Raw genomic sequence first — 27423 nt, 5'->3', positions numbered from 1 at the left:
TCTAATGTGACTGATGCCCTCTCTGCCCAGGAAGTGGCTACTGCTCTGGTGGAGTGTGCCCCAAACCCTACGGGGATATCCTTTCCACTGGATCTATAGCATTCCCCTATGGCCTGTTTTACCCATCTAGCGATGGTTTGTGAGGTAGCTGCTTTACCCTTGTTCTTTCCCTGGAAGGATACTAAGAGATTATCAGTCTGTCTCCAATCCCTAGTGACCTCCAGATAGTGTAACAGAATACGCCTAACGTCCAATGTATGAAAGGCTGCCTCTCTATCGTTGGATGGATTAGTGCAAAATGAGGGAAGAACTACCTCCTGGGACCTGTGGAAATTGGATACCACCTTTGGGAGAAAGGCAGGGTCAGGAGATAAGATAATTCTATCATCCCTAATTGTCATGTATGGAGGGTTGATGGAGAAGGCTCTGATCTCGCTAACCCTTCGGGCTGATGTGATAGCGAGCAAGAAGGCAAGTTTCCAGGATAGCAGCCTGATAGGTAATTCTAACATTGGCTCGAATGGAGAAATGGTCAGTCCTGATAACACTATATTTAAGTCCCAAGGAGGGAGTCTTGATTTTATACTGGGAGCCAGTCTAGTTGCAGCTTTTGTGAACCTTTTTACCCATGGATGTTCAGCCAATCTGAAATCAAAAAGTGCACTAAGGGCTGAAATTTGAACTTTTATAGTGCTTGGTCTCAAGTTCATGTTAAGACCCTCCTGTAGAAAGTCCAGAATTAGTGGAATATTAGGAGGAGCAATTACATTGATTGGCTGGTTCACGTACCTACAAAAGGCCTTCCAAGTTCTCAGGTAAATGGCTGATGTAACCCTCTTTCGGCTGGCTAAAAGTGTGGATATCACCTGAGGGGATAGTCCTCTGTCAATCAGAAGCTGCCTTTCACACGCCAGGCTGTTAAGTGAAGGTTCTGTGCTGTCGGGTGAAGTACTGGTCCCTGGTGTAGGAGATCCCGTCTCTCCGGAAGCACCCAGGGGTCTGCTATCGACAGTCTCCTCAACCAGGCGAACCACACCCTTCTGGGCCAGAAGGGAGCAACCAGAATGACGTCTGCTTTGTCCTGCCTGATTTTTCGTATCACCCGAGATAGAAGCCTGATCGGTGGGAAGGCGTAAAGGAGGCCGCTGTCCCAATTCTGTGCTAGTGCGTCTATGGCAGCGGGGTTGTCCTTCTGAGACAGGGAATAAAATTCTCTTACTTTTCTGTTCGTCCTGGTGGCGAACAGGTCTGCTTTCGGGGTCCCCCAGAGACTGCAGATTTGATGGAAAACCTCCTGGGATAGTTCCCATTCTCCTTGTTTTAGCTTGTTCCTGCTGAGGAAGTCCGCTGTTGTATTGTCTGATCCTTTTAGGTGTAGTGCTGTCAGAGAAAGAAAATGAGGTTCTGCCAACCTGAAGATATGGTGTGTGATCCTCATCAGGTCGGTTGATCTGGTTCCACCTTGGTGATTTAGGTAGGCTACTGCCGCCGCGTTGTCCGACAGTACCCTTACGTTTCTCCCTTGAAGCTCTGGTAGTGCCTGTATTAAAGAGAGAAAAACTGCCTTTAACTCCCGTACGTTTTGGGATTCTCTGGCTTCTTCCGGGCTCCATTTCCCTTGTAGAAGAAGAGGTCCCGTATGAGCCCCCCATCCAGAAGGACTGGCGTCTGTTGTAATAGTCTTTACTTCCGTGATGTTCCATGGAAGGCCCTTGTCTAGATGTTCCCGTTGCTCCCACCAGGACAGGGATCTTAAAGTCTGTGGAGATAGAGAAAAAGGGGAATCTAGGGAATCAGTTACGCCATCCCATTCAGACAGAATTTGACACTGGAGCCTTCTGGTGTGATACTGTGCCCACGGTACTGCCTGGATACAAGAAGTCAAGAGTCCTAACAATGACATGGCTGACCTCATAGTAGTAAGGGGATCAGCCGAGAGCTGCCTGATTCTTGTCTGGACCTGTAAGATCTTATTCTCTGGGAGAAAGGATCTTTGAACCCTGGAGTCTAGGTAGATCCCCAGGAATTTACACCGCTGGCTAGGCGTTTTGTTGGATTTTTCCTCATTGACTTCCCATCCCAGAGAGAAAAAAACTGACTCTATGAATCTAATATCTGCCTCTAGGGCCATCTGTGAATTGTTAATAATCAGAAAGTCATCAAGGTAGGGGACAACGATGATATTCCTTTCTCTCACATGTGCCATGACTTCTGCCATTACCTTGGTGAATGCTCTGGGAGCTTGAGAGATACCAAATGGCATGGCTGTAAACTGGAAATGAGAAAACTCTGAGCCCATGTTCACCGCCACTCTCAGAAATCTGTAATGGTCAGGATGCATAGGAATATGATAATAAGCATCCCTGAGATCGATGGTGGCCATAAAGCAGTTTTCCGAGAGATTCAGAATAGCAGAAGATATTGACTCCATTCTGAACCTCTCGTAAGTAAGGGCCCTGTTTAGTGGCTTGAGATTAATTATTGTTCTGTATGAACCATTGGGCTTTTTCACAAGAAACAAAGTGGAGTAGAATCCCACTCCCCTCTGTTCCCCGGGAACCGGGATAAGCACTTTTTTATTTAGAAGGGAATGGATCTCAGCTAGAAGAGCCATGTGTTTGTCAGGGTCTGATGACAGGTCAGTACATACAAATCTTTCCCCTGGGGAGGACGAAAAAGAAATTTTAAGGCCAAATTTTATTGTATCCAACACAAAAGTGCTACCAGAAATTGTACACCACTGTGAAAAATAACAAGCTAAACGCCCTCCCACAGGGACCTCATGTCATTGAGGGGCCTTTTTGTCAGAAGAAGGAAAGAGAAAACCCTTATTCTTCTTCTGAGGTCGCCAATCTTTCCTACTACTGACATTTCCCCCCCTAGGTCTCCTACCTCTTCCCCTGAATGGTCTACTGGTCTGTTGGGGTATAAGGGGGAATCCCTTCTTTCTGTCAGAGGCCTTCTCTAGGATAGACTCCAGGGCAGACCCAAATAGAAGCTTCCCTTCACATGGGACTCCACATAGTTTGGCCTTTGATGTGGTATCACCCTTCCACTCCTTTACCCATATAGATCTTCGGGCTGAGTTTGAAAGGGCCGCTGATCGGGCTGACAGCTTTAGGGCATCTGCTGATGCTTCTGAAATAAATGACACAGCGTTGTCAATCGTAGTAAATGCCTGATTAAAGTCCTGGTTTGGATTACTCTCCTTGACCTTATCTTTAAGTTCAGTCATCCACATTTTTAGTGACCTAGCCACTGAAGTCGTCGCAATCAAAGGCTTGAATGCGGATGTAGAGGCTTCCCAAGACTTCTTTAAATATATATCGGCTCTTTTATCTAGAGGGTCTTTAAGCACTGCTGTGTCCTCGAAGGGCAGTGCATTCTTTTTTGAGATCTTCGCCACTGGATGATCTATCTTAGGGGCCCCCTCCCAGGATTCACAATCCTCCTGACCGAAGGGATATTTCCTTTTGTACTAAAAATAGGAAAAAGGTTAGAATCAATATAAGTGTCATATTACATAGTTTTCTTCAAAGATAGATGTAATACCAGACTTACAGCCCGTGGGATAAAGAATTTCCGGTCTGGATTAGCCCACTCGTGACAGATAAGAGTCTTAATACTCTGGTGTACTGGAAACACCAGTCTCTTTTTTGGGGCTAACCCCTCAAACATAATGTCCTGTACGGATCTGGGTTGAGGGGTATCGTCAATCTCCATAGTTAGTCTGACATTTTTAATGAGAGCGTCTATGGATTCAATTGGTAATAGTGACCCTGCAGAGTCCTCCCCTGAGATCTCCTCTGGATCAGAGGCTACTTCACCCTGATCGTCCACCTCTAGTGATAGATCCTGATCTTCCTCATTTATAGGAGAGGGATCCATCTGCTGACTTGGTCCCGCAATGACCAGTGGCTGAGAGTCAGGAGGTGGGTTAATGCTGACTCCAGGCGTCTCAGAGGAAGTTGGGCGAGAGGGTAGAGAGGCCTGCAGAAATACAACAATAAGTACACTCGTAGAGGGGAGCTAAAGCGAAATTTAAATGATGAAACAAGATACTTCTACCTACCCTGATTTCTTGCCTAACCATGTCTCTCATGTTTCTAATGAAGGATGGTCCTTGATCTTCTAATACTCGGTTCATGCACCCCCCACACAAGATCTTATTGTATGAACTACTAAGCCTCTTTCTGCAGACCGGACACTCCTTAATCTTAGTACGCTCCTTTTTAGAGGATCCCTCCTAAAATACAAACCATAACATCCTGATAAGATAGTGTGTTTAAAATACATATATGGGGAGAACCCCTCTTACCACACCATACCGCTGGATTATCTGTAGCAGAGGTCTGGGATTGTTCAGCGCCTTGGGACTCCATCTGACCCAGGATTGGTCTCAGGTCCCCACAGCTGGCACAGCAAAGCACAGTAAAGCACAGCACAGCAAAGCACAGCACAGCACACAGTAACCGTCTTCCTAGCAGCAGGCTCTTTATGCAGGTGCAAGGCACTCTGAGCTCTGCTGCTTTAAATATGGCGCCAATGCACCTAGGGCCGGCTGACCCCGCCCCCGCCGCGGCGCTGATGCGGCACACCCTCCCGCCGTCACCCCCGGCAAGCCGTGGCCTGGGCCTATAGAGCAAGGCCTATAGGGACATCCCCCCTCCGGAAGCCCGTCCCGCGTCATCACGGCTTCCGGGAGCGCGCCGCGACACGTGGGGACGCTGCGCCGACGTCATTACGTCATCGCGCCACTGCGTCATTGCGTTCCTGCGTCCCCCAGTTCGCGCATGCGCATCCCCGCCGTCTACTCACCGGGACGGACGCCAGAGGGGCCGGGAGACGCGCGGGGCCCGATCATCTGGAGGTGCTGGACGGGCCTCAGTCTTCAGGTATAAATACCTCAGGAGCCGGTACCCGTCTGCCGGTGATCCCTCAGCCCTATGAAGGTCCCTGGAGGAGACCCTCCATGTCCTGCTCCCATGGGACAGGAAACAGTAACTGGTGTGGTGAGAGGAGGCGATTCTTTTAAGGTCCAGTGTTCTGTTTCCTGTCCAATGGGAATAGGAGGTGGTCCTCTCCAGGGGTGCCGTCATAGGGCGAGAAGAGAAAAAAACAATAAACCAGTAACTCACCTGTCTGCCGATCCCAGCTGCTCCTCTCCCGGCAGAGCGTGCACTCCCGTCATCCTCCGGGGCGGGCAGCGGGGTATACAGACACTGACTGTGCCGGAAGTGACCTGCAGCGTCTATCATGAATCACTTCCGGTACAGTCAGTGACTCTGTACCCCGCTGCCCGCCCTGGAGGATGACGGGAGTGCACGCTCTGCCGGGAGAGGAGCTGCAGGGGCCGGCAGAAAGGTCAGTTACTGGTTTATTGTTTTTCTGGTCGGGCCACACAAATGGGGGGATTGGCTACTATGTGGGGCACTATATGGGGGCATTGGTTACTATGTGGGGCACTATATGGGGGATTGGCTACTATGTGGGGCACTATATGGGGGACTGGCTACTATGTGGGGCACTATATGGGGGATTGGCTACTATGTGGGGCACTATATGGGGGATTGGCTACTATGTGGGGCACTATATGGGGGCATTGGCTACTATGTGGGGCACTATATGGGGGATTGGCTACTATGTGGGGCACTATATGGGGGCATTGGCTACTATGTGGGACACTATATGGGGGATTGGCTACTATGTGGGACACTATATGGGGGATTGGCTAATATGTGGGGCACTATAATGGGGGATTGGCTACTATGTGGGGCACTATATGGGGGCATTGGCTACTATGTGGGGCACTATATGGGGGCATTGGCTACTATGTGGGGCACTATATGGGGGATTGGCTACTATGTGGGGCACTATATGGGGGCATTGGCTACTATGTGGGACACTATATGGGGGATTGGCTACTATGTGGGACACTATATGGGGGATTGGCTAATATGTGGGGCACTATAATGGGGGATTGGCTACTATGTGGGGCACTATATGGGGGCATTGGCTACTATGTGGGGCAGTATATGGAGGGATTGGCTACTATGTGGGGCAGTATATGGAGGGATTGGCTACTATGTGGGGCACTATATGGGGGATTGGCTACTATGTGGGGCACTATATGGGGGCATTGGCTACTATGTGGGGCACTATATGGGGGATTGGCTACTATGTGGGGCAGTATATGGAGGGATTGGCTACTATGTGGGGCAGTATATGGAGGGATTGGCTACTATGTGGGGCACTATATGGGGGATTGGCTACTATGTGGGGCACTATATGGGGGCATTGGCTACTATGTGGGGCACTATATGGGGGATTGGCTACTATGTGGGGCACTATATGGGGGATTGGCTACTATGTGGGGCACTATATGGGGGATTGGCTACTATGTGGGGCACGATATGGGGGATTGGCTACTATGTGGGGCACTATATGGGGGCATTGGCTACTATGTCGGCACTATATGGGGGCATTGGCTACTATGTCGGCACTATATGGGGGATTGGCTACTATGTGGGGCACTATATGGGGGATTGGCTACTATGTGGGGCACTATATGGGGGCATTGGCTACTATGTGGGGCACTATATGGGGGATTGGCTACTATGTGGGGCAGTATATGGAGGGATTGGCTACTATGTGGGGCAGTATATGGAGGGATTGGCTACTATGTGGGGCACTATATGGGGGATTGGCTACTATGTGGGGCACTATATGGGGGCATTGGCTACTATGTGGGGCACTATATGGGGGATTGGCTACTATGTGGGGCACTATATGGGGGCATTGGCTACTATGTGGGGCACTATATGGGGGATTGGCTACTATGTGGGGCACTATATGGGGGATTGGCTACTATGTGGGGCACTATATGGGGGATTGGCTACTATGTGGGGCACGATATGGGGGATTGGCTAATATGTGGGGCACTATATGGGGGCATTGGCTACTATGTCGGCACTATATGGGGGATTGGCTACTATGTGGGGCACTATATGGGGGATTGGCTACTATGTGGGGCACTATATGGGGGATTGGCTACTATGTGGGGCACGATATGGGGGATTGGCTAATATGTGGGGCACTATATGGGGGCATTGGCTACTATGTGGGGCACTATATGGGGGCATTGGCTACTATGTGGGGCACTATATGGGGACTGGATACTATGTGGGGCACTGTATGGGGCATTGGCTACTATGTGGGGCACTATATGGGGGCATTGGCTACTATGTGGGGCACTATATGGGGATTGGCTACTATGTGGGGCACTATATGGGGATTGGCTACTATGTGGGGCACTATATGGGGCATTGGATACTATGTGGGGCACTATATGGGGGCATTGGATACTATGTGGGGCACTATGTGGGGGATCGGATACTATGTGGGGCACTATATGGGGGATTGGATACTATGTAGGGCACTATATGGGGGATTGGATACTATGTGGGGCACTATATGGGGGATTGGATACTATGTGGGGCACTATAATGGGGGATTGGATACTATGTGGGGCACTATATGGGGGATTGGATACTATATCAGGCATTTTGGGGGGGATTGGATACTGTATAGGGCACTATTCAGTCAGCAGCATGTGGTGACTGTAGGGGAGTGGCTATGGAGGGCCGTTATGGGGGCGTGGCTATGGAGGGTCGCTATGGGAGCGTGGCTATGGAGGGTCGCTATGGGGGCGTGGCTATGGAGGGTCGCTATGGGAGCGTGGCTATGGAGGGTCGCTATGGGGGCGTGGCTATGGAGGGTCGCTATGGGGGCGTGGCTATGGAGGGTCGCTATGGGGGCATGGCTATGAGGACCGCGGTGCACATGTCCCTCTTTGCTCTTTGCAAAAGTTGGGAGGTATGGTTATAGATCCCATATACTATATATTCTGAGACAGGGACCACTTAATGCTTCGCGTTATTCCTCTGTTGTAATGATTCCAGATGTAGAGGTGGAGCTGTGATGGTGAGAAGCTTCATTGCCCTCTTTATTGCGTGTTGGACGTTATTCAGCGCAGTAATCCAGGGCCTGCAGGGATAAATTGGGGGATTAGGCAGAGCAGAATTGATATTGTGTACTTGGTTGCTTACATTTACTGATCCTGCAGACCACACAAAGCCGCCTGTTTTTTATACTCATAACCCAGGCTGCGAGGTGACTGCATTCACAGATTGTAGGGGATCAGTGAACCCTGCAGTGACCGCCCCATCTGGGTCATGTGATATTGATACAGAATCTGCCAAGTGACTAAATACACAATATACAATCAGCTACGCCTAATCTCTCTATTCATGCTACCCCATCCTGGATTACTGCACCATAACGAAGGAGGCGAAGCTCCTCACCACTGGGCCGACGCCACCTCCACATCTCTAATGTTTGCAGCAAAGATAAATTTGTCTAAGGAACAATAAGAAGCTTTAAAGATTTAACCCCTTTAGGGGACCTGCGCCACCTTATACAGAGGAGATGGGGAAGCTACACTAATTTAGGCACCAATCTAGGTCTGTTGCAACCTTTATACTAGAAACGCTCCAAAAATCATTATTTATTTTATTTTTACATTTATACATTGGCAGCTGTAAGGGGTGACATGGCTCCTTTGCTGCCACTAATGGCTATGTTGGGAACTGCAGGGCTACTCATGCTTGGCACAGTTACATATCACTGGCTCTGCTGAAACTGAGCCTCCCCTGATTTCTATAAAGTACATAGCATTTAGTGATGAGCGAATACTGTTCGATGGAATAGATATTCGATCGAATAGTAAGGTATTTGATCTATCGAATATTATCGAATAGTTCGCAGAATATTCAATAAATATTCGATAAGCGTTCAAATCCCCCAACTTCCGTTTTTTAACTCCAAGTGGTCGAATAGATGTTTTTCAATAATTGAATACTTGTTCCCATAGACTTTAATGGGATCAAATATTCGATCGAATATTCGGGAGATATTCGTACGAATATCGAATATTTGAATATTTCACTATTCGCTCATCACTAATAGCATTAGAATAGACATTACACTGGGGAGAGCTATCATGTTTAGTTTCCTGTTGGATATTATCAGCACTCCCGGTATGTGAGTACCATTTTTTTTTTTCCTGTTGGATATTATTAGCATCCTGGTGTGGTGAGTGCCATGTTCTTTTTTCTGTTGGATATTATCAGCGCTCCCAGTAGGGCAAGTACCATGTTCTTTATGTTGGATATAATCGGCACTTCCGTTACAGTGAGTACCATGTTCCTTTTTTCTTTTGGCTATTATCAGCGCTCCCGTTACGGTGAGTAACATATTTCTTTTTCCTGTTGGATATTATCAGCGCTCACGGTATGATGAGTACCATATTCTTTTTCCTGTTGGATATTATCAGCGCTCCCTGTGTGGTGAGTACCATGTTCTTTTTCTTGTTGGATATTACCAGCGCTCCCAGTGTGGTGAGTACCATGTTCTTTTTCCTGTTGGATAATATCAGTGCTCACGGTACGGTGAGTACCATGTTCTTTTTCCTGTTGGATATTATCAGCGCTCCCTGTGTGGTGAATACCATATTCTTTTTCCTGTTGGATATTATCAGTTCTCCCGCTACGGTGAGTAACATGTTCTTTTTCCTGTTGGATATTATCAGTACTCCCAGTGTGGTGAGTATAATGTTCTTTTTCTTGTTCGATATTATCAGCGCTCCCTGTACGGTGAGTACCATTTTACTTTTTCCTGTTGGATATTATCAGCGCTCCCGTTATGGTGAGTAACATTTTCTTTTTCCTGTTGGATATTGTCAGCGCTATTGGTATGGTGAGTACCATGTTCTTTTTTCTGTTGGATATTATCAGCGTTCCCTGTTCAGCATGGGTCTCAAACTCGCGGCCCTCCAGCTGTTGCAAAACTACAATTCCCTTCATGCCTGGGACAGCCAAAGCAAGCTTTAGCTGTCCCAGGCATGATGGGAATTGTAGTTTTGCAACAGCTGGTGGGCTGCAAGTTTGAGATCCCTGCTGTACAGTGAGTACCATGTTCTTTATCCTGTTGGATATTATTAGCGCTCCCAGTGTGGTAAGTACCATGTTCTTTTTCCTGTTGGATATTATCAGTACTCCCAGTGTTGTCAGTACAATGTTCTCTTTCCTGTAGGATTTTATCAGCGCTCCCGGTACAGTGAGTACCATGTTCTTTTTCCTGTTGGATATTATCAGCGCTCCTGGTACGATGAGTACCTTGTTCTTTGTCCTGTTGGATATTATCAGCACTCTCTTTACAGTGAGTACAATGTTCTTTTTCCTGTTGGATATCATCAACGCTCCTGTTACAGTAAGTACCATGTTCTTTTTCCTGTTGGATATTATCATCACTCCCTGTACGGTGAGTACCATGTTCTTTTTCCTGTTGGATATTATCAGCACTCCCAGTGTGGTGAGTGCCTTGTTCTTTTTCCTGTTGGATATTATCAGCGCTCTCTTTACAGTGAGTACAATGTTCTTTTTCCTGTTGGATATCATCAACGCTCCTGTTACAGTAAGTACCATGTTCTTTTTCCTGTTGGATATTATCATCACTCCCAGTGTGATGAGTGCCTTGTTCTTTTTCCTGTTGGATATTATCAGCGCTCCCGGTACGCTGAGTACCATTTTCTTTTTCCTGTTGGATATTATCAGTGGTCCTGGTACGATGAGTACCTTGTTCTTTTTCCTGTTGGATATTATCAGCGCTCCCTGTATGGTGAGTACCATGTTCTTTTTCCTGTTGGATATTTTCAGCGCTCCCTGTAGGGTGAGTACCATGTTCCTTTTTTCTGTTGGATATTATCAGCACTCCCTGTACGGTGAGTACCATGTTCTTTTTCCTGTTGGATATTATCAGCACTCCCAGTGTGGTGAGTGCCTTGTTCTTTTTCCTGTTGGATATTATCAGCGCTCTCTTTACAGTGAGTACAATGTTCTTTTTCCTGTTGGATATCATCAACGCTCCTGTTACAGTAAGTACCATGTTCTTTTTCCTGTTGGATATTATCATCACTCCCAGTGTGGTGAGTGCCTTGTTCTTTTTCCTGTTGGATATTATCAGCACTCCCAGTGCGGTGAGTGCCTTGTTCTTTTTCCTGTTGGATATTATCAGCGCTCCCGGTACGGTGAGTACCATTTTATTTTTCCTGTTGGATATTATCAGTGCTCCTGGTACGATGAGTACCTTGTTCTTTTTCCTGTTGGATATTATCAGCGCTCCCTGTATGGTGAGTACCATGTTCTTTTTCCTGTTGGATATTTTCAGCGCTCCCTATACGGTGAGTACCATGTTCCTTTTTTCTGTTGGATATTATCAGCACTCCCTGTACAGTGAGTACTATGTTCTTTTTCCTGTTGGATATTATCAGCACTCCCAGTGTGGTGAGTGCCTTGTTCTTTTTCCTGTTGGATATTATCAGCGCTCCCTTTACAGTGAGTACCATGTTCTTTTTCCTGTTGGATATTACCAGCACTCCCTGTACGGTGAGTACCATGTTCTTTTTCCTGTTGGATATTATCAGCACTCCCTGTACGGTGAGTACCATGTTCTTATTACTGTTGGATATTATCTAGAGTGTTTTACAAGAAGCATTTGTTGGTGTCGCTCCAGTGTCAATAATGCCCTAATCCTTATACTGCCAGCCGCACCCTGAGATGCTCAGGTATAGATGGATCATACCATTGTCCTGAGAGGGGGGGGCTCAATGATAGAACAACAGAAATTCCCCTATAGAATGTAACAAGAGACCAGATCACCCCTCCCATTGTTAGGTGGTACACTTAATGGATATATAAGAGGATGCAGGCATCTTCTAGGTTCAGCCTGCGGAGCTAGCACCCACAATGGCCTCAAAGAATCTGCCAGGAGGAGTGGGTGAGGAGAAGCCGGCCGACTCAAAGATACAAGAGCTCTGTGACAAGGTGAGTAAGATGGCGGGATAATGTCAGCTCCCTCTCGTAGTTACTGTTATAGTCTATAATGTTACATTGTATGTTCTTCATGGTGAAAGATATCTAAAAATAATGCGGAGACACCTTTACGTTACCCAACATCAGTGAGCTAGCCGGACGGAAGGAACAACCACACCACGCCAATACTTCTCATGGGACAATGTTCCTAGATTCACTAACGTTGAGTAACACGCGATGGTGTCTTATATATACAGTGTATCAATAGCAGGAGGGTGGATGTGATTGACAGTCAGTCATCTGCTATAATCATTGGGATCTGAGGATTCTCTAGCCTGACTGTCGTATTGATTTCGATGACAAAGTGCCCCCAATACCAGTTACATAGGAGGGCACTATACTGCCTGGGGGCACATAGGAGGACACTATACTGCCTACAGGGAACATAGGAGGGTATTATTTCTGGGGCACATAGGAGGGCAATATACTTCCTGGGGGCACATAGTAGGGCACTATACTGTCTGGGGGCACATAGGAGGGCACTATACTTTCTGTGGGCACATAGTAGGGCACTATACTTTCCGTGGGCACATAGGAGGGCCCTATACTGTCTAGGGGAAAATAGAAGGGCACTATACTGTCTGGGGGCACATAAGAGAGCACTATACTGTCTCGGGGCATATAGGAGGGTACTATACTGTCTGCGGGCACATAGGAGGGCACTATACTGTCTGGGGGGACATAGGAGGGCACTATACTGTCTGGGGGGACATAGGAGGGCACTATACTTTCTGGGGGCACATAGGAGGGCACTATACTGTCTGGGGGCACATAGGAGGGCACTATAATGTCTGGGGGCACATAGGGGGGCACTATACTTTCTAGGTGCACATAGGAGGGCGCTATACTGTCTGGGGGGGACATAGGAGGGCACTATACTTTCTGGGGGACATAGGAGGGCACTATTCTATCTAGCTGCACATAGGAGGGTACTATACTGTCTGAGGGCACATAGGAGGGTACTATACTGTCTGAGGGCCCATAGGAGGGAACTATACTGTCTGGGGCACATAGGAGGGCACTATACTGTCTGGGGCACATAGGAGGGCACTATACTGTCTGGGGGCACATAGGAGGGCACTATACTGTCTGGGGGCACATAGAAGGGAACTATACTGTCTGGGGAACATAGGAGGGCACTATACTGTCTGGGGCACATAGGAGGGCACTATACTGTCTGGGGGCACATAGGAGGGCACTATACTGTCTAGGGGGCACATAGGAGGGCACTATACTGTCTGGGGCACATAGGAGGGCACTATACTGTCTGGGGGCACATAGGAGGGCACTATACTGTCTGCGGGCACATAGGAGGGCACTATACTGTCTGGGGGCACATAGGAGGGCACTATACTGTCTGGGGGCACATAAGAGAGCACTATACTGTCTGGGGGCACATAGAAGGGAACTATACTGTCTCGGGGCACATAGGAGGGCACTATACTGTCTGGGGGCACATAGGAGGGTACTATACTGTCTGGGGGCACATAGGAGGGCACTATACTGTCTGGGGGGACATAGGAGGGTACTATACTGTCTGCGGGCACATAGGAGGGCACTATACTGTCTGGGGGCACATAGGAGGGCACTATAATGTCTGGGGGCACATAGGGGGGCACTATACTTTCTAGGTGCACATAGGAGGGCACTATACTGTCTGGGGGGGACATAGGAGGGCACTATACTTTCTGGGGGACATAGGAGGGCACTATTCTATCTAGCTGCACATAGGAGGGTACTATACTGTCTGAGGGCCCATAGGAGGGCACTATACTGTCTGAGGGCCCATAGGAGGGCACTATACTGTCTGGGGGCACATAGAAGGGCACTATACTGTCTGGGGGCACATAGGAGGGCACTATACTGTCTGCGGGCACATAGGAGGGCACTATACTGCCTGGGGGGACAAAGGAGATAGGAGGGCACTATACTGTTTGGGGGGACATAGGAGGGCACTATACTGTCTGGGGGCACATAGGAGGGCACTATAATGTCTGGGGGCACATAGGGGGGCACTATACTTTCTAGGTGCACATAGGAGGGCACTATACTGTCTGCGGGCACATAGGAGGGCACTATACTGCCTGGGGGGACAAAGGAGATAGGAGGGCACTATACTGTTTGGGGGGACATAGGAGGGCACTATACTGTCTGGGGGCACATAGAAGGGCACTATACTGTCTGGGGGCACATAGGAGGGCACTATACTGTCTGCGGGCACATAGGAGGGCACTATATTGTCTGGGGGGACATAGGAGGGCACTATACTGTCTGGGGGAACATAGGAGGGCACTATACTGTTTGGGGGGGGACATAGGAGGGCACTATACTGCCTGGGGGGACAAAGGAGATAGGAGGGCACTATACTGTCTGGGGGGACATAGGAGGGCACTATACTGTCTGGGGGCACATAGGAGGGCACTATACTGTCTGGGGGCACATAGGAGGGCACTATACTGTCTGCGGGCACATAGGAGGGCACTATACTGTTTGGGGGCAAATAGGAGGGCACTATATTGTCTGCGGGCACATAGGAGGGCACTACACTGTTTGGGGGACATAGGAGGGCACTATACTGTCTTGGGGCACATAGGAGGGCACTATACTGTCTGGGGGGACATAGGAGGGCACTATACTGTCTGCGGGCACATAGGAGGGCACTATACTGTCTGGGGGGACATAGGAGGGCACTATACTGTCTGCGGGCACATAGGAGGGCACTATACTGTCTGGGGGCACATAGGAGGGCACTATACTGTCTGCGGGCACATAGGAGGGCACTATACTGTTTGGGGGCAAATAGGAGGGCACTATATTGTCTGCGGGCACATAGGAGGGCACTACACTGTTTGGGGGACATAGGAGGGCACTATACTGTCTTGGGGCACATAGGAGGGCACTATAATGTCTGGGGGCACATAGGAGGGCACTATACTTTCTAGGTGCACATAGGAGGGCACTATTCTATCTAGCTGCACATAGGAGGGTACTATACTGTCTGAGGGCCCATAGGAGGGCACTATACTGTCTGAGGGCCCATAGGAGGGCACTATACTGTCTGGGGGCACATAGAAGGGAACTATACTGTCTGGGGCACATAGGAGGGCACTATACTCTTAGGGGGCACATAGGAGGGCACTATACTGTCTGGGGGCACATAGGAGGGCACTATACTGTCTGGGGGCACATAGGAGGGCGCTATACTGTCTGGGGGCACATAGGAGGGCACTATACTGTCTGCGGGCACATAGGAGGGCACTATACTGTCTGGGGGCACATAGGAGGGCACTATACTGTCTGCGGGCACATTGGAGATAATTCATCTTAAAGTCCATATAGAGAAGTTGTATAGGGGGTCGGGGCTGACAGAACGCTTTCATCGTGGACTTTGAATCTTTTGCTCCTATAATCATTGGGATCTGAGGATTCTCTAGCCTGACTGTCGTATTGATTTCGATGACAAAGTGCCCCCAATACCAGTTACATAGGAGGGCACTATACTGCCAGGGGGCACATAGGAGGACACTATACTGCCTACAGGGAACATAGGAGGGCATTATTTCTGGGGCACATAGGAGGGCACTATACTTCCTGGGGGCACATAGGAGGGCACTATACTGTCTGGGGGCACATAGGAGGGCACTATACTTTCTGTGGGCACATAGGAGGGCACTATACTTCCTGGGGGCACATAGGAGGGCACTATACTGTCTGGGAGCACATAGGAGGGCACTATACTGTCTGGGGGCACATAGGAGGGCACTATACTGTCTGAGGGCCCATAGGAGGGCACTATACTGTCTGGGGGCACATAGAAGGGAACTATACTGTCTGGGGCACATAGGAGGGCACTATACTCTCAGGGGGCACATAGGAGGGCACTATACTGTCTGGGGGCACATAGGAGGGCACTATACTGTCTGGGGGCACATAGGAGGGCGCTATACTGTCTGGGGGCACATAGGAGGGCACTATACTGTCTGCGGGCACATAGGAGGGTACTATACTGTTTGCGGGCACATAGGAGGGCACTATACTGTCTGGGGGGACATAGGAGGGCACTATACTGTCTGCGGGCACATAGGAGGGCACTATACTGTCTGCGGGCACATAGGAGGGCACTACACTGTTTGGGGGACATAGGAGGGCACTATACTGTCTTGGGGCACATAGGAGGGCACTATACTGTCTGGGGGGACATAGGAGGGCACTATACTGTCTGCGGGCACATAGGAGGGCACTATACTGTCTGGGGGGACATAGGAGGGCACTATACTGTCTGCGGGCACATAGGAGGGCACTACACTGTTTGGGGGACATAGGAGGGCACTATACTGTCTTGGGGCACATAGGAGGGCACTATAATGTCTGGGGGCACATAGGAGGGCACTATACTTTCTAGGTGCACATAGGAGGGCACTATTCTATCTAGCTGCACATAGGAGGGTACTATACTGTCTGAGGGCCCATAGGAGGGCACTATACTGTCTGAGGGCCCATAGGAGGGCACTATACTGTCTGGGGGCACATAGAAGGGAACTATACTGTCTGGGGCACATAGGAGGGCACTATACTCTTAGGGGGCACATAGGAGGGCACTATACTGTCTGGGGGCACATAGGAGGGCACTATACTGTCTGGGGGCACATAGGAGGGCGCTATACTGTCTGGGGGCACATAGGAGGGCACTATACTGTCTGCGGGCACATAGGAGGGCACTATACTGTCTGGGGGCACATAGGAGGGCACTATACTGTCTGCGGGCACATTGGAGATAATTCATCTTAAAGTCCATATAGAGAAGTTGTATAGGGGGTCGGGGCTGACAGAACGCTTTCATCGTGGACTTTGAATCTTTTGCTACGCTCCGGTTTATAGCATTCTAGCCAAATGTGTTTTTTTTTTACTATTGTTCTTTCTGTCATCAGATAAAACACGACTTTCAGCAGAAATCTGGGATTAAGGCCGAAGAGTTTAAGGCTGTAAAATACGCAAGTCAGGTCGTTGCTGGAATGAACCACTTTGTCAAGGTAAGTGATCTCCACAGCTGATCCTGGTAGTCGTGTCTATAATGTGGTGGTGGAGGGGAGGAGGTGTAACCTATCCCGTCATGTAACCTGTCCCTCCTCTTCTCTCCTCAGGTCTGGCTCGGAGGAGATCACTACGTCCATCTGAGGATACATGAACCTCTACACCATACTGGAGAGGAGCCATCGCTGCACCATTTCCAGCTGCACAAGAACCAGCATGAGAACATCTGCCATTTTTAGAAGGTGAATCTCTGAGGAGATCGGCCATAAAGCCTGCCCTGACCTGCCCATCGTCCCACATGACCTGTCTCTGTAATAGAAAACAATAAATGTTACCCCCTTGTCTATTGACTCTTTAATCTTCTTTACCAAATAGTTTGAAAAGTAAAAAAAAATAAAATAAAAAATTCCTAACTCAACGCCTCCCTTATACTTGGATCTGTTCCTACATTTGATCAGATTTTATTTAGACGCCGTATGTTGGTGATGAGTGGCATAGTTACCATGATGGCAGACCACACAGCTGCTACAAGGCCCGGGCGGTGCAGCAGCAAAACATGGTCTGCCATCATGGTACGCCACTCTCAGAGCCCCCTCCTGATCGCAGCAGCACCACCACCCCAGGAGATGACAACAACCCCCCTGATCCCCGCAGCACCTTACGATCCCCCCCAGCTGTCTGACCGGGGGGAGATGCTGTTGTTGGCGTACCGTCCCTGAACCCCATACTTACCTGGCCAGTGCAGCGTTCCTGTATTCTCTTTGCCTTCCCCACAAACAAGTGACATCACTCATGTGCTGGGGACCTGTCAGAGCAACGAAACGCCGGGCCAAGTGGGATGTGAGTATGAAGTTCAGGGATGGCACGCCACCGACGACAAACCCAAAATTCATGGGGCCCATATCGTTTTTTGCTATGGGGCCCCATGAATCCTAACTATGCCCCTGGCAATGATATTTATTGTACAATATCCAGTGGGGAAAAAAAACTATTACTGTGAGGATAGTGGGCATGCTTTCATGTCTGCTACATTCTCTGGGCACCATGCTTTTTGGGTATCATTTATGGCACAGAGACTTTTCCATATGTTCTCACTATATCTATTATCCTACAACAACAAGACGTCGGCTTATACTATATGCTGACAGCTGGGAATAGTTGTGTGTCATGAATCACGATGCTTTATCAGGACACCAGGGCATAAGAAAAACCACGTCCGACCCTGGTGACCAAGCTTCCTCTTATATTCTGGATTCTCTATCACAAGCCGCTGTACTGGCTACGTCCACCATCATTGTAACACAATGACCTCACACTACAAATCCACAAAACTGGAGAGGACTATGGGTAATTTTTCTGCCCCCTCCAGACTGGGGGGATCAGAAGCCCATCCAGCTCTCTAGCAGGTGCTGATCTGGCTGTACAATATTGCAGTCACTGTCCACAGGTGACAAGGTGTGGGGTGTTATGGTCATGGCCTTAGATGGTGCCAGGTCAGCAGGGAAGATGGTGGACTAAGCTTAGCTATCATTTCTCCACTAGAGCTAAAACTCAAATGTAATTTGATCACAACACGTCCAACTGCTGAGACCCCAAGCAATCGACGGTGATCTATGAGCAAACCAGCAAGTAAGTGTTCAGTTTCCTTGCAGCACCACCCAATGGGCAAATGAAGCATTACACAGTGTTTATTCATATCCATTGTCCTCCAGAGTGAGATGCTCTTTGTATCTCGACGTTGTGGATCAGAGCCCCCCGATACCGTTCCTCCTCTCTGTCCAGACATATAGGAAGCGCCGCTCAGCCAATCACTGGCCACAGCAGTAACCCACCTCAGCCAGTGATTGGTCGAGCGTGCACTTCTTATGTCAGCAAGGGCGTCACCAATAGAATAGCAAGCATTTTTTATAATTACTCCCCAGCATCTTTAGGACAACTCCTTTACCCCATATTTTACAGGAAATGTTTTCTACACTGGACACTCCCTTTAAAGAACCCTTGCTTTTTAAGAGGTAGTTCGGCAAAAATAAAAGATCTCCAGTCTTCCAATACTTATCAGCTGCTGTATGCCCTGAAGGAAGTGGTGTATTCTTTCCAGTCTGGAGAGCAGGAGAGGTTTTCTATGGGGATTTGCTGGGTGAAAACTGCAGCAGGAGCTCTGGTTTTGTCTTAGTCCCTCCACACCACCACCACCACTAACTGACAAAAGACTTCCCACCAGGAACTTAAGGGCCTATTACACGGGTTGTTAAGAGGAGCAAACGAGCGCTCTCAGCGCTCGTTTGCTCCTTGTTCCCCGCTCGCTGCCGCTGCTATTCAGCACGGCTGCAGCGAGCGGGTGAGTGCGGCAGGGGGCGACGGGGAGCTGCGGGGGGGCTGCCCGGGTAATCGCTGATCGGCCAGGCAGCCCATAGGATATAGCAGCGTCTGCTGCCGATGCTCCTATTCAATGGAGCGACGGCAGCAGATCGCTGCTATATCAGTCGCTTGTTTTTCAAGCGACTGCAACGATCAGCCGACATGAACGATATCAGCTGATCGTTGCACTCTATTCCACGGGACGATATTCCAGCGGCCGAATACGGACGATAATCGTTCCGTGGAATAGGGCCTTTACCTTCCTTTTATAGGGGTAACTGAACTTGGTGGGGATGCTGGAGACATGAGAGAAAAGAAGTGTAATAGGTGGAGGGAAACACATCTGCATAATGATAATGCAGTCAACTCACTGTTAGTATACACCGTGTGTTGATATGCTCACTAGCGCTGTATACAAAAAAATATAAATGCTGCTAGGTGTGTGGGGGACACCCTATATTCCCCCAATTAGACAGATCATAAACTAAACATATAGATACACCCAGCGCAGATAATTAGTGGGTCAGTCAGAATAAGGAGGATTATATAGGTGACAAATACCTGTATGGAAATCCAGCTGGAAAGGTGAATATAACACTTGCCCAGAAGCCGATATCAATGGAGTTCAGCCGAAGTCCACGTCCAGCTATTATGCAGTGTAGAGAAGTTAATCAATGGGAAGAAATCTTCTAAACTCGGAAGATGCTCCGGCCGGTAGCACTGCACATAAGGTCACACAGTCAAGTTTTCCGTGGCAAAAAGTGGGATCCTGAGTGACGTCACTCTCCTTAGGTATGGATCCTATGCATTTCAGTGTACACGGACACCTTCATCAGGGATAGGGCTTTTCCTTGGATCCTTTCCAGCCCACCTATTGCCAGGATTTATTTACATTATGGAGACTACTGTTCAAATTCCTCCATGTTTTATAAAAGACATACGTGCAATGTGTATTGGAAAGTCCACATCAAATAGTTCGTCATAAATAATGACCCTTTGCTTATACTTGTGTTTCTTCTCTCAATTTGCATTGATTGTATGGTATTTCATCAGATCATTTACATATCCCCGCTCCTTTTTTGTTATAATGTGTCAGGGCTGTTTTTTCACTGCCTATTTTTGTTTTGTTTCGTTTCACAAAAAGGCAAACAGTTCTAGATCTACATTTAAGCCTTCTGGGGCTAATGAGTTCAGTTCAAAAATCCATTTTGTTTCTGCTATGGACATTTTCTCCAAAAAATCACCTCCTCTCCAATGTAATGTTATTTTCTCCAAACCAAAAAAATATGAATCTCTGAATGAGCAGTTATGACATTCGATATAGTGACGGGACAGTGGATGACCTTTAAATTTTCTGTTTATGTTGTAGAGATGTTCCTGTATACGTGTAGTTAGTCCGGCCTATATATCGTTTACCACAAGGACATACATTGCAGTAGATTAATCCCTTTGATTTACAAGTAATATGGCCTTTAATTTTTATATTGTCCTCTCCCATTGCTGGAGCTTCTCCCGTAGATAAAACTGTTCTTTGTTTTCCTGAGATGTTGCATGCTTTGCAATTTTTGCAGGGGTAGAAGCCCGGCGGGAGGGAGAATAGGTGGTCACTGGGTTTTATTCTTCTGTGTTTTTATAGTGGGAGCCACCATGTTTCCTACGTTGCATGCCTTCCTAAATATAAATTAAATATAAGTTTTAGTATATATAGAATTATTCTAAATGTAAATAGTCAGGTCTAAAAAATTTATTTCCTTACGACTAAATGTGGGTCTAAATTGTAAATAAAACTAATTTTTATTAATATGATTTAAAAAAGTATGTAGACTTGTTTCATCGCCTTTCCAAATAAAAACAACATCATCAATAAAACGGCGCTAGAGGATCAGGTCTGCACCCAGTTGGCCACCAGGGAATATGTACTGATTCTCCCACTGGCCCATATAGAGGTTAGAATAACTGGGCGCGAACCTGGTCCCCATAGCGGTACCCCACTTTTGATTATAAAACTCACCTTCATAAGTAAAATAATTATGGGTAAGAATGATGGTGATACAATCCCCTATAAAATTGATTTGTGGGTCTAAAAAAGTTTGGACTGTTTAAGAAAAAATTCCGCAGATTGTCGTCCTTTGTCATGCTGGATGACAGTATACAATGAGGTGACGTCTAGTGCACCCATTATATAGTTTTCTTCACATTGCACTTCACTTAACAGTTGCAAAATATGTTTCGAATCTTTCAGATAAGCTGGAAGTTCTTGAACACACCCCTGGAGGAAACCATCTACATATCCTGACAGATTGGATGTTAGTCCTCCTATTCCAGATATAATAGGCCTCCCTGGAGGGGAGTTATGGCATTTATGAATTTTAGGCATATGATAAGATACTGGTGTTATTGGGTTTAAGTTAGTTATGTACTTGCTCTCCTGCTCGGATAAAATACCCATGTCACGTCCCCTCTTAACTAAGGTCAGAAGTTCCTTTTTGTATATGTTTACAGGGTTGGATTTAGGTTTTTCATATGTTTTAGTGTCATTGAGTAGGCGAAGGGATTCTCTGTGGTAATTTTCTAGATCCTGAATGACTATACTGCCCCCTTTGTCCGCGGGGCGGATGATAATATTGTTATTTGTTTATAAAGTTTTAATTGCAGTGATCTCTTGCTTAGGGCCCTTTTACACAGAAAGATTATCTGACAGATTATCTGCCAAAGATTTGAAGCCAAAGCAAGGAATGGAATTGAAAAGAGAAGAAATCTCAGGCTTTCCTTTATGACCTGATCTCTGTTTATAGTCTGTTCCTGGTTTTGGCTTCAAATCTTTGGCAGATAATCTGTCTGATAATCTTTCTGTGTAAAAGGGCCCTTAGATAAGTTGTTCCTCACCTGTGATTGGACAATAACATAACCCATGACAATAAAGCTTTTCAGTTGTGCTTATACAAAAGACAAAGAGTGACACCTAGTGGGAAAACACATAACAACACCTTCATCCCCTTCTAGTGCGATGCCTGGCAGAGGCACTTTACCCAGGTGGAATAAAAACTTAGTGGGCCACCTGTGCTGGGACACTACAATAGGAAGCATTTCTGGACTATTAAAGGGGTACATGAGACATGAGATGATGATGTGTTGTCTCAGGAAAGAGGAAGGAGCCTGGGAGCTGGAGACAACACCACACTGACAATGAAGGACAACACAACTTCGTGTCAGGCTGATGAATCAGGCTAAAACACGCTGAAGCCAGTATTACAATGACTCTATATTAGTTAGTTATACGTCTTAGGTGATAGTTTCATTTAAAAACTTTTTTTCTGATACTTAAGTACCCATTTATTGGTTTATGATATCACTTCTACACTTCCTCTGCCTTCTCTTGGTCCCATTCCAGGATGCACAGGGAGAGATGGCCCGTACCACTGTCATGAGACAGGGAGGTTGTTTCATATATTAGGCAATGATAGAATTGAAATTTCTCCTCAGACAATAATGGGAGGTCAGAAAGATCAGTCCACCCCCTCCTGTTGGTAAGTGGTGAAATTCATGGATATATAAGCAGATGTGTGATGTGTGCACTCTAGGTTTAGCCTGCAGAGCAGCACTCACAATGGAATCAAAAGTTCTTTTGGGGGGAATGGGTGCAGAAAAGCCTGCCATCCCAGAGATACAAGCCGTCTGTGACTCAGTGAGTAACATCTCAGCTTCCTTTTATTGTCTACTCATCATTATATTGTATGTTCTTTATGGTGAGAATAGGTTTAGTAGGTATAGATAGTGACATAGGACATAGGAGAAGGTTTAGTAGGTACAGATAGTGACATAGGGGAAGGGTTGGTGGGTAAGGATAGTGACATAGGAGAAGGTTTGGTAGGTAAGATTAGTGACATAGGAGAAGGTTTGGTAGGTAAGCATAGTGACATAGGGGAAGGTTTAGTAGGTACAGATAGTGACATAGGAGGAGGTTTGGTAGGTAAGGATAGTGACATAGGAGAAGGTTTGGTAGGTAAGGTTAGTGACATAGGAGAAGGTTTGGTAGGTAAGGATAGTGGCATAGGGGAAGGTTTGGTAGGTAAGGATAGTGGCATAGGGGAAGGTTTGGTAGGTAAGGATAGTGGCATAGGGGAAGGTTTGGTAGGTAAGGATAGTGACATAGGAGGAGGTTTGGTAGGTAAGGATAGTGACATAGGAGAAGGTTTGGTAGGTAAGGATAGTGACATAGGAGAAGGTTTGGTAGGTAAGGATAGTGACATAGGAGAAGGTTTGGTAGGTAAGGATAGTGGCATAGGGGAAGGTTTGGTAGGTAAGGATAGTGGCATAGGGGAAGGTTTGGTAGGTAAGGATAGTGACATAGGAGGAGGTTTGGTGGGTAAGGATAGTGACATAGGAGGAGGTTTGGTGGGTAAGGATAGTGACATAGGAGAAGGTTTAGTTGGTAAGGATAGTGACATAGGAGAAGGTTTGGTAGGTAATTATAGTGACATAGGAGAAGGTTTGGTAGGTAAGGATAGTGACATAGGGGAAGGTTTGGTAGGTAAGGATAGTGACATAGGAGAAGGTTTGGTAGGTAAGGATAGTGATATAGGAGAAGGTTTGGTAGGTAAGGATAGTGATATAGGAGAAGGTTTGGTAGGTAAGGATAGTGACATAGGAGAAGGGTTAGTAGGTAAGGATAGTGATATAGGAGAAGGTTTGGTAGGTAAGGATAGTGATATAGGAGAAGGTTTGGTAGGTAAGGATAGTGACATAGGAGAAGGGTTAGTAGGTAAGGATAGTGATATAGGAGAAGGTTTGGTAGGTAAGGATAGTGATATAGGAGAAGGATTGGTAGGTAAGGATAGTGATATAGGGGAAGGTTTGGTAGGTAAGGTTAGTGACATAGGAGAAGGTTTGGTAGGTAAGGTTAGTGACATAGGAGAAGGTTTGGTAGGTAAGGATAGTGACATAGGAGAAGGTTTGGTAGGTAAGGATAGTGACATAGGAGAAGGTTTGGTAGGTAAGGATAGTGACATAGGAGAAGGGTTGGTAGGTAAGGATAGTGACATAGGAGAAGGGTTGGTAGGTAAGGATAGTGACATAGGAGAAGGTATGAGAGGTAAGGATAGTGACATAGGAGAAGGTTTGGTAGGTAAGGATAGTGACATAGGAGAAGGGTTGGTAGGTAAGGTTAGTGACATAGGAGAAGGTTTGGTAGGTAAGGATAGTGACATAGGAGAAGGGTTGGTAGGTAAGGTTAGTGACATAGGAGAAGGTTTGGTAGGTAAGGATAGTGACATAGGAGAAGGGTTGGTAGGTAAGGATAGTGACATAGGAGAAGGGTTGGTAGGTAAGGATAGTGACATAGGAGAAGGGTTGGTAGGTAAGGATAGTGATACAGGAGAAGGGTTGGTAGGTAAGGATAGTGACATAGGAGAAGGGTTGGTAGGTAAGGATAGTGACATAGGAGAAGGGTTGGTAGGTAAGGATAGTGACATAGGAGAAGGGTTGGTAGGTAAGGATAGTGATACAGGAGAAGGGTTGGTAGGTAATGTTTGTCTGCTTGTTGATGGCAAAATATATAATAGAGTTTATATTCCTGGAGGTGTCAGTAATATGCAAAATTATTTAGCTTTACTAGGTAAGTGGTTAAAACAACGGAAACTGCAGTTCAATATTTCCAAATGTAAAATAATGCACTTGGGGAGGAGGAATCCTTTATCCGAGTATCATATCGGCATTTCTGTGTTAGTGAAGGCTTCAGAAGAGAAGGATTTAGAGATAGTGAATTCTGACACCTCACAATAAGTCACCAGTGCAGCCAGGCAGTAGGGAAAGCAGATTGTATGCTGGGCTGTATACATATACATAATATATATATATATATATATATATATATATATATATATATATATATATATAATGGTATACTGAAGAGGAAATGGAAAGGCAGGACATGATGGAAACCTTTATATATGTACAGGGGGAAGAAGGAAAATGGGGGATATGATGGAAACCTTTATATATGTTACAGGAGGAAGAAGGGAAATGGGTGTCGTGATGGAAACTTTCAAAAATTCTGACTATATCCCTTTTTACCTTTCAGGTAAAAACTGAATTTCTGAAAAGATGCGGGGTTAATGCTGCAAAGTTTGAGGCTGTGAAATACAGACAGCAGGTCGTGGCTGGAATGAACTACCTTGTGAAGGTAACTGATCTGCAGAGCTGCACCGGGGCTTGGTGGCTTCCAATACTATAGAAAACATATATGAAGTGTACAGTAGTGGAGGGGAAGGAGGGAACATGTGATGGTGATGATAATGATGATGATAGGTATCTGTCGTAGACATGACATCCATGCACTGAGCAGTGTCCCACCACGTAACTTGTCCCTTGTCTCTCCGCAGGTCTGGCTTGGAGGGGATGAATACTGTCATGTGTTGATACATGAACCATTGCCGTGTACTGGAGAGAAGCCGAGCCTGGGTCGCTACCAGCTGGGGAAGACTGAGCAAGATGCTATGGATTGTATTTAGAAGGCGACTCCAATGCTGGGAACAACCATCATCCTGCTCATAACAAGTGGCAAGAATTGTCTTCATAATAGAAGAAATAAATGTAACCTTTGTCTTTTAACCCTTTAATCCCAATTATTTTGTTTACACATGAAAGCAGAAGGGGGTGATGTCACCAGGGAACATTTCCTTGTGCCGGGATTGGTTTCTGCTTCTGATGAAGCTCAGATCTTGTGTGGTCACCGTATGGCGGTGATATTTATTTTACAGCAGGAGAAGTGGTTCATGTGCCTAGAGATGACTAAGTTCCATCACATCTGACACGGCCACTCTCCCAGTATCTATTCTCCTAAAGTCATTGTAGAGAATCACATGTCTGTCCGTATACCAACAACTGTGGGTGGAAGAGAGGAAGAATAAGAGGAAGAGAGAAGTTCTGTGTGATTAATCACGATGCTTTATCAGGGCAGCAATGTACTGGATAAAACCACAGTGACTCTCGTGATGGAGCTTCCTCCTGTAGTCACCATCACATTCTGCCGCTCTCTCTACATACAGACTTACACAATTTCTCTCTCTATATCCATCATCAGCTCATGGGAACTACTGACCCCATCCAGACTAAGAGGCTCAGAAGCCCTTCCAGCTCTCAGGCCGTCAACAGAGTCCCAGGGAGTCTTTCTAACCTTAACCATATTTTGCAATAACGTTCCCACCCATCCGACATTTGGCAACTGTAGGTGCAGGCAAGAGGAAAATGGAACATCTTGAGGGCCCTGTTCTATGTAGCTGTGTAGTCTGCCGGGGTAGCATAGTGAAGAACAGAAGAAGATACTCATACTCACATATACATACCTTTGATCTGACTGCCTTAGCTGCCTGGACTGAGCAGACTTCCCAGAATTTCCCAGGACAGCCGTGCGTTGTAGTAGGATACGTAGGCATAGCACTATCTGTAGCTTTGTCCTATTGGTGTCAGCACCTAACTCAGGTATGCTGCCCTGTGTCGTGTAGAGAGTTTTCCTGGTGTTGACAAGGTGATCCTCAGAGAACTTACTTCCTCCTGAGGGGACTAGCACTACAGCACAAAACAACAAGCTTTCTTTTTCAGTGTCTCTCTCTCCACCTCTACTAACAAAAGACCCTCCCACCAGGAATTAACTTCCTTTTATAGGGGTGAACTAAACCTACTGGTTATTGGTGGGGCTGTTTGTGCAAGAGAAAGAAAAGCTAGGATAGGAGAAAGCAAAAAGAGAAAAATACTTGCACCTGTGATGAGATAAAAACAAACGTGACAAATACAGTTAACCCAATGTTTCCTTCAGCTGTGCTTTATATTAATAGAAAATACAGACAGTGACACCTAGTGGGGACAAACACATAGTACAGTTTTATTCCCACTGGGAGAACCTGAGTGAGTTACTTTGCCCAGGTGCATAGGAAACGGTGTGGCACACCAGTGCTGGTACACTATAATGTGGAAGAAGAAAGTGGTGTGTGGAAGAAGAAAGAGGCAAGGATCAAATTAGAAACTCTGCAGAGGGGCAAAGAGTCAG

The 27423-nt window shown here is 46.8% G+C and overlaps 2 protein-coding genes across 2 annotated transcripts; both read left to right on the top strand.

Moving 5' to 3' along the window:
• The first annotated feature begins 11544 nt into the window (after positions 1-11544).
• Positions 11545-17366, top strand: LOC138767479 (cystatin-A1-like). Its single transcript, XM_069944985.1, has 3 exons — positions 11545-11942; positions 16919-17020; positions 17132-17366. Exons 1-3 carry the CDS (start codon positions 11865-11867, stop codon positions 17258-17260), a joined length of 309 nt encoding a protein of 102 aa, XP_069801086.1. The 5' UTR covers positions 11545-11864; the 3' UTR covers positions 17261-17366.
• A 5557-nt stretch (positions 17367-22923) lies between these two features.
• Positions 22924-25988, top strand: LOC138767477 (cystatin-A1-like). Its single transcript, XM_069944984.1, has 3 exons — positions 22924-23064; positions 25459-25560; positions 25760-25988. The coding sequence occupies exons 1-3, from the start codon at positions 22939-22941 to the stop codon at positions 25886-25888; spliced, it is 357 nt and encodes a 118-aa protein (XP_069801085.1). The 5' UTR covers positions 22924-22938; the 3' UTR covers positions 25889-25988.
• Positions 25989-27423: the final 1435 nt, after the last annotated feature.

This window comes from Dendropsophus ebraccatus, chromosome 11, assembly GCF_027789765.1.
Source record: "Dendropsophus ebraccatus isolate aDenEbr1 chromosome 11, aDenEbr1.pat, whole genome shotgun sequence".
Taxonomy (NCBI): Eukaryota; Metazoa; Chordata; class Amphibia; order Anura; family Hylidae; genus Dendropsophus; species Dendropsophus ebraccatus.
Note: the sequence above shows the minus strand (reverse complement) of the source record. Positions and strands in the feature narration are given on the sequence as shown.

Bases quoted from the DNA above. Each gene is read 5' to 3' on its own strand.
- LOC138767477 (XM_069944984.1), top strand. From the start codon at position 22,939: ATGTGTGATGTGTGCACTCTAGGTTTAGCCTGCAGAGCAGCACTCACA. The intron at 23,065-25,458 runs GTGAGTAACATC...TTTACCTTTCAG, and splicing joins TACAAGCCGTCTGTGACTCA to GTAAAAACTGAATTTCTGAA. The intron at 25,561-25,759 runs GTAACTGATCTG...GTCTCTCCGCAG, and splicing joins GAATGAACTACCTTGTGAAG to GTCTGGCTTGGAGGGGATGA.
- LOC138767479 (XM_069944985.1), top strand. From the start codon at position 11,865: ATGGCCTCAAAGAATCTGCCAGGAGGAGTGGGTGAGGAGAAGCCGGCC. The intron at 11,943-16,918 runs GTGAGTAAGATG...TTCTGTCATCAG, and splicing joins TACAAGAGCTCTGTGACAAG to ATAAAACACGACTTTCAGCA. The intron at 17,021-17,131 runs GTAAGTGATCTC...TTCTCTCCTCAG, and splicing joins GAATGAACCACTTTGTCAAG to GTCTGGCTCGGAGGAGATCA.